The following is a 7,352-nucleotide window of genomic DNA, read 5'->3' on the forward strand; positions in this document are numbered from 1 at the left end:
ACAAAATAGAAACAGAAGGAACATTGCCAACTTCTTTTTACAAGGCTTCAGTTACCTTGATACACAAGCCACACAAAGATGCAACAAAGAAAGAGAATTACAGACCAATTTCCCTCATGAACATTGATGCAAAAATAGTCAATAAAATACTGGCAAACTGAATCCAAGAACACATAAAAAAAATCATCCACCATAACCAAGTAGGCTTCATTCTAGAGATGCAGGTATGGTTCAACATACAAAAATCTGTCAATGTAATACATCATGTAAACAAACTGAAAGAAAAAAAACCCCACATGATCATCTCATTAGATGCTGAAAAAGCCTTTGACAAAATCCAACACCCCTTCATGATAAAGATCTTGGAAGATCAGGATATAAGGAACATACCTAAACATAATGAAGGCAATTTACAACAAGCCAACATCCAGCATCAAATTAAATGGAGAGAAACTCAAAGAGATCCTACTAAAATCAGGAACAAGACAAGTCTGTCCACTCTCTCCATACCTATCCAATATAGTACTCAAAGTTCTAGCTACAGCAATAAGACAACAAAAGCAGATCAAGGGGATATAAATTGGAAAGGAAGAAGTCAAACTTTCACTATTTGCAAATGATATGATAATCTACATAAGTCACAACACAAATTCAACCAGGGAAGGAAACTCCTACAGCTGATAAACATATTTAGTAAGGTGGCAGGATACAAGATTAACCAAAAAAAAAAAAAATCAGTGGCCCTCCTATAGGAAATAGGATAAATGATAAACAGGTTGAGAAAGAAATAAGAGAACCATCACCCTTTACAATAACCACAAGTAATAAAAATTATCTTGGAATAACTCTAACCAAACAAGTGAAAGATCTGTATGACAAGAACTTTAAGTCATTGAAGAACAGAATTAAAGAAGATTTGAAAAAAATGTAAATATCTCCCATGTTCATGGATAGATAGAACCAACATAATAAAAATGGCAATCTTACCAAAATCAATCTACAGATTCAATGCAATCTCCCTCAAAATTCCAAAACAATTCTTCACAGGCCTCAAAAGAACAATACTCAACTTCATATGGAAAAACAAAAGACATAGGATAGCTGAAACGATCTTTTACAGTAAAGCAACTTCTGGAGGCATCACCATCCTTGACTTCCAGCTCTACTATAGAGCTGTAGTAATAAAAACAACTTGGTATTGGCATAAAAACCTACATGTGGACCAATGGAATTGAACTGAAGATGCTGACATTAATCCACACACCTATGAACACCTGATTTTTGATGAAGAAGCCAAAATTGTACAATGGGAAAAAAAGCATCTTCAACAGATGGTGATGGCATAACTGGATGTCAACATGTAGTGGATTGCTAATAGATGAATATCTATTGCCATGCACAAAACTGAAGTCCAAGTGGATCAAAGACCTCAACATAAATATAGCTATACTGAACCTGATAGAAGAGCAAGTAGGAAGTAACCTAGAATGCACTGGTTCAGGAAAACACTTCCTAAATATAATACCAGTCACACAGACACTGAGAGCAACAATTAATAAAGGAGACTTTCTGAAACTGAGAAGCTTCTGTAAGGCAAAGACATGGTAAATTAGACAAAATGACTGCTCACAGAATGGAAAAAGATCTTCACCAATCTCATATCTGACAGAGGATTGATTTCCAAAATATAGAAAGAATTCAAGAAACTAGACATCAAAATACCAAATAAGCCTATTATAAAATGAGCTACAAATCTAAACAGAGAAATCTCAACAGAAGAGTCTCAAATAGCCAAAAGACGTTTAAGGAATTGCTCAACATCCTCAGTCATCGGGGAAATGGAAATCAAAATGACATTGATATTCCATCTTATACCTGTCAGAATGGCTATGATCAAAAACTCTGATGACAGGTTATGTTGGAGAGGATGAAGAGCAAGGGGAACACTCCTCCACTGCTGAGAGGAGTGCAAACTTGTACAGCCACTTTGGAAATCGGTATGGCGGTTTCTCAGAAAATTGGGAATCAATCTACCTCAAGATCCAGAAATACCACTCTTGGGTGTAGCATGAATCTTAAAGTATTTACTAATAAAATCAAACCTGAGCCAGGTATTGGGGTGAATTCTGGAAGATCACAGAAGCAGAACAAGCCTCACCTTGCCAGTTCTTCAGCTGATCCTGTTTCCTCAGACTGGAAGCCACTGGGTCCTCATCCAGAATGAATCTCTGCTGAACTGCTTGCTGCTCGAAAGCCTGAAAGCTCAACCAGCCAAATGCTTAACCAGCCAAATGCTTCTAGTTTCTGGTCTTCACGCCTTATATATCTTTCTGTTTTCATATAATGAAAGGATGCTCAATCATACCACAAGGACACTTGCTCAACTGTGTTTATAGCAGCATTATTCATAATAGTTAGAACCTGGAAATAACCTAGATGTCCCTCAAGCAAAGAACAGATAAAGGGAATGTGGTATATTTGCACAATGGAGTATTACTCAGTGATAAAATAAACAAAACAAAACAAAAAACAATGACATCGTGAAATATGTAGGCAAATGGTTGGAACTAGAAAAAAGTCATCTTGTGTGAGGTAACACAGACTCAGAAAGACAAACACATTATGTACTCAGTCTTCATTGGAGAGTATATGTAAAACAAAGGATAACCAGGCTACAACCCACAGCCCTAGGGATAACATGGAGGACCCTAAGAGGCATGCATGGATCACTGTGGGAAGGGGAAAAAGATGAGGTATTCTGGGTTAACTGAGGGAGGAGGTGTAGGGGAGGAGATCAAGATGATCAAGTTGGGGAAGGACAGAGAGGGTGAGTGACAAGGGAGATATCTTGATAGAGAAGACCAGAATGGGATTGGAGAGAAGTTGGTGCTGGGGAGGCTCCTGGGAATCTATGAAGATGACGCCAGCTAGGACTCCCGGCTGTAGTAGAGAGAGTGCCTGAACTGGTCTTCTCCTGTAGTCAGATAGGTGAGCACCCGAATTGTCATCATAGAACCTTTGTCCAATGACTGATGGAAGCAGATGTAGAGATCCAAGGCCTGGCACTCTTGGAATCCAGCTGAAGAGAGGGAGGAGAGATTATATAAGCAAGGGCAGTCGAGATCATGAGGGAGGGGGAAAGTCACAAAGACAGTTGGCCTGAGTTCGTGGGAGCTCAGGACTCTAGACCAACTCTAGGGAGCATACATGGGATTGATCTAGGTCCTCTGAATGTGGGTTACAGTTGTGTAGCTTAGTCTGTTTGTGGGGCTCCTAGCAGTGGGACAAGGACCTGTCCCCGGCATGTGAGCTGGCATTTTGGAACCTACTCCCTATGGTGGCATACCTCGATGCAGGGGGTAGGAGCTTGGTCCTGCCTCAACTTGATATGTCATGCTTTGTTGACTCCCATAAAAGAACTTACCCTTTCTGAGGAGTGGATGAGGAGGGTATATTGGAGTTGTGAGGAGGGAACGGGAGAAGAGGAGGAAGAGAAAACTGTGGTTGATATGTAAAATAAATATAAATAAATTAAAAAAAGACCTATGATTGAAATCATGATTACCTCTTGAATACTTGCTAAAATATTTCAGAATGCCAAAGCTTTAGAGAACGAACTAGTCTTTCAGAGCTCTCCCATCATCTTCAAGAAAGTAACTGTGATGGGATGTAGAAATGGTTCAGCAGTAAAAGGTGCTGGATACCTTTCCAGAAGACTGGCATCCAATTCAAGCATTCACACAGCAGTTGACAACTGTAGCCAAATTTCTATGTGGTTTTATTAAATAAAAAACACAGAGCCAAACATAGGGGTGAAAGCCTAGAGATCAGGGAAATAGTGATATCTCTCCAGCTCTGCAGCTACCAAAAGTGAGTTACTCCCTGTCTACCCATGCCTTTACTGACTTGCTATTCTGCCCTCTCATTAGTTCTTAGCCCAGCTACCTCACTTCCTTGTCACTGCGTGTCTGGACAGACCTCCAGGTCTCTATGGTTGTTACTGGAATTAAAGGTGTGTGTTAGCATGCTTGGCTGTTCCCTAGTGTGCCCCTGAACACACAGAGACCCTGCCTGCCACATGATCGGATTAAGGGCGTGTGCTACCACTCCCTGACTTCTATGTTTACTTAAAAATGGCTGGCCTTTTCCTCCTTGATCTCCAGGCATGCTTTATTTATTAACATACAAGTAAAATATCACCACATTTCAGCACAAATAAAGTATCACCATAGATAACATTCAGTAACTTCAGTTATCCAGGGGATTCAATGGTCTCTTCTGGCCTCTGTCTACATCATAGACTCATGGTGCACAGACCCACCTGTGTAACTGCATAATGAAAATATCATTCTAGGTATAAAACCCAGTACTTGTGTAAAAAAACAAAACAAAACAAAAAAACAGCTATCCTTGTCACAACTAAAACAAAGGCTTAATCTACCAAATTCCATAGTTCTGGGAATATCTCTAAATGTTCAAACCTTTCTCAAAATATACTAACATTTTGGCTTCTGTCCTGCCACTTCTGGCTAACTGTTCTTGTTAACTGAAGTGTGTCAATCCAGAATATGGCTTTTGTGCTTAAAAGCTCACCCTGAGAAAGGCTAGTTGCTGCACTGGAATCTGGAGCACCCCAGGTACTTGCCAGAGAGCTAATAAAGACTTTCTAATGACTTAAATCCATGTTCAAAGATTAAAGAGGACAGAACTCCCCAGGGAAGGATGAATACTATGAGGTATTGAGAAACTGAAGCCCTTAGGACCTTCTCATAGCATGTCCTTAAGTGGATCTGGAAGAATGTTTCCAAGGAGAATTATCTGAGGGGGAGGGGCAAGACGACCAATGAAAGTTGATGGAGTCATATTGGAGACTATTAGTCTGGATGGAATAAAGGCAGGAAAACGACAGCTACTTTCAGAGGTTCCTGCCTGGCTCTGCTTCTTGCCTACCATATATGAATTTTTCCACCCTGACCTCCAAGTTGTGAACGCTGAGATCTGACAAGGTAAGGAAAACACCTCTTCCTGGATCATGTTTATGGGAGGGATTAGTGTAAAACCCCAAGAAGATTAAATAACAGCTGTGTAGGAATGGACAACACCCCTTACTTTGTGGAAGATGAAGCACAGTAAGCAAAATACACTTGTCATGGTTGTTCTTGGTTCCCAATTTAACTAGACATGGATTAACTACAGTCTAAAACGGAGGGCACAACTGTGAGACATGTTTTGCTTAAGTAGGTAGATTCACTTCAAGTACAGACTTTGGAGGTTAAAAAGACACAGACACTTAACCAGGATCTCAAGACCTGAGGACACACGCCTTTAATCCAGATCTTGAGGCTGGAAGCCACACCCTAAATTGAGCCACGCCTTCTGCTGGAAGCCCTATAAGAAGACATGGAAGAAGGAATCCATCGCTCTTTGCCTGCTTGCCCTCACCTTGCCACAAGTCCGTTCCTTCACTGGCATTAGAGAACACTTCAGAATTCCAGCATATACTGAAGACCAGCCGACTCATCCAACCTCCTGGATGAGGTGAAGAGAAAATAATCCCTGGTTCTTAATTTTGGATCCAGTTTAACCTTCAAACTACCTCCAGAAGAAATGTCAGGGGATGGGATAGCCCAGAGCTGGGGCTACACGCAGATCAGCGTCCAGAATTTCTCCTACAAGTGGACCATCAGCAACTTCAGTTTTATTCTGGAGGGAATGCGGGGACACATTAGAAGCCCAAGTTTCTCACTAGGAGCCAATGAGAAATGGTGTTTGAGAATACACCGGGACGAGATCAATGAAGAAAGGACAACCTACCTGTCAGTTTACCTGGTGTTGCTCAGCTGTCCAAAGAATCACGTTTGGGCAAAGTTCCAGTTCTGGATCGAAAGCGCCGAAGGAGAGGAAACCCGAACTACGAAGAGCCCAAGAGCCTTTGTGTTTGTGCCACGCTACAGCTGGGGATTCAAAAAGTTCGTTCGTAGAGATTTCCTCTTGTCCCATGCCGACTGGCTTCTCCCAGATGACAAGTTCACCCTCCACTGCAAGGTGAGCGTCGTCCAGGACGCCTTCAGCATCTCTGACCAGAACAGGAAGCCAGGGATCCAGGTTCCCAAGTGCACATTGGCAGATGAGCTAGGAGAGCTGTGGAAGAATTCCTGCTTCACAGACTGCTGCCTGTTGGTAGGTGGCCAGGAATTCCGGGCTCACAAGGCCATTTTAGCAGCTCGCTCTCCAGTTTTCAGAGCCATGTTTGAACATGACATGAAGGAGAGCAAAAGGAACCGCCTTGAGATCCATGACCTGGAGCCACGAGTCTTCAAGGCAATGATGGACTTCATTTACACCGGAACAGCACCAGACCTGGATAGCATGGCAGCTGCTGTGCTGGCAGCTGCTGACAGGTATGGCCTGGGGCGTTTGAAGGTCATGTGTGAGGATGCCCTCTGCAGGGACCTCTCTGTGGAGAATGCTGCCCACACTCTCTTCCTGGCTGACTTGCACAGCGCGGAGCAGCTGAAAACCCAGGCACTGGATTTCATTACAGCTCATGCCTCTGAGGTCTCTGAGACCTCAGGCTGGAAGGCAATGGTGGGCTCATATCCCAACTTAGTGGCTGAAGCATACCGCTCCCTGGCTTCTGCTAACCGCCCTTTCCTGGAGCCCCCTCTCAAAAGCCTGAAGCAATCCTAGGACCTGGGCAGCTGTGACCTACATGTGTCTCTCAGAAGCAGCAGCCAGGGTTGTTGCCAATGACACCTGGGTAAACTATATGGAATGTGTGGAGCATTTACTGTGAATGTGGGGAAAGACAGCATGGTGGTTCGGGCTTTAATACAGCTGTAAATGAGTTGAACGGCAGGTCGGGGGAGGAGGAGCGTAGACTCTGGTATACTCTGCTCTGTTGCTGTCCCGGTTTAATTATTGTCCAATGAACTGGAACCTGGGATTCAGTGTTGATGCCGGTCCCAAGCATGTCCCAACAGGGTTTCTTTGGAGAAACCTGTCTGGATTGGACTGAGCAGAGCACATATATGATCAAAGGCTCAGCAAAGGAGAAAATAAACATGAATGTTTGCTTACAAGAGACGGGGAAGAGAAAGAAGACATTCTCTTTCCCTACAAACTCCGTTTGTGGGGCCTGGAGAGATGACTCCATTGGTGAAAGCAAGTGTTGCTCTTGCAGAGGACCCTTGTTCAGTCCTCCTCTGGTCTCCATGGGCTCATCCGTCTCTGTAGACCCTACCTTACCCCAAAAATATAAAATGAATAAAAATTTTAAAATAAAAAATTCCTTTTTTTTCTGTTATGGGTCATGTTGTAGCTTTTTTATTCTCTTAAAGTCCATCCACGAC

General features: G+C 42.7%; 1 protein-coding gene across 1 annotated transcript; it reads left to right on the top strand.

The window, feature by feature from the left end:
* The first annotated feature begins 5,433 nt into the window (after positions 1-5,433).
* Positions 5,434-6,797, top strand: LOC128113288 (speckle-type POZ protein-like). The gene has a single exon (XM_052742851.1). It carries the CDS (start codon positions 5,608-5,610, stop codon positions 6,688-6,690), a length of 1,083 nt encoding a protein of 360 aa, XP_052598811.1. The 5' UTR covers positions 5,434-5,607; the 3' UTR covers positions 6,691-6,797.
* The last annotated feature ends 555 nt before the right edge of the window (positions 6,798-7,352 follow it).

The sequence above is a fragment of the Peromyscus californicus genome, unplaced genomic scaffold, assembly GCF_007827085.1.
Source record: "Peromyscus californicus insignis strain IS unplaced genomic scaffold, ASM782708v3 Scaffold_18__1_contigs__length_77618521, whole genome shotgun sequence".
Lineage (NCBI taxonomy): Eukaryota > Metazoa > Chordata > Mammalia > Rodentia > Cricetidae > Peromyscus > Peromyscus californicus.

Coding starts and splice junctions, on each gene's coding strand:
- LOC128113288 (XM_052742851.1), top strand. CDS start 5,608: ATGTCAGGGGATGGGATAGCCCAGAGCTGGGGCTACACGCAGATCAGC.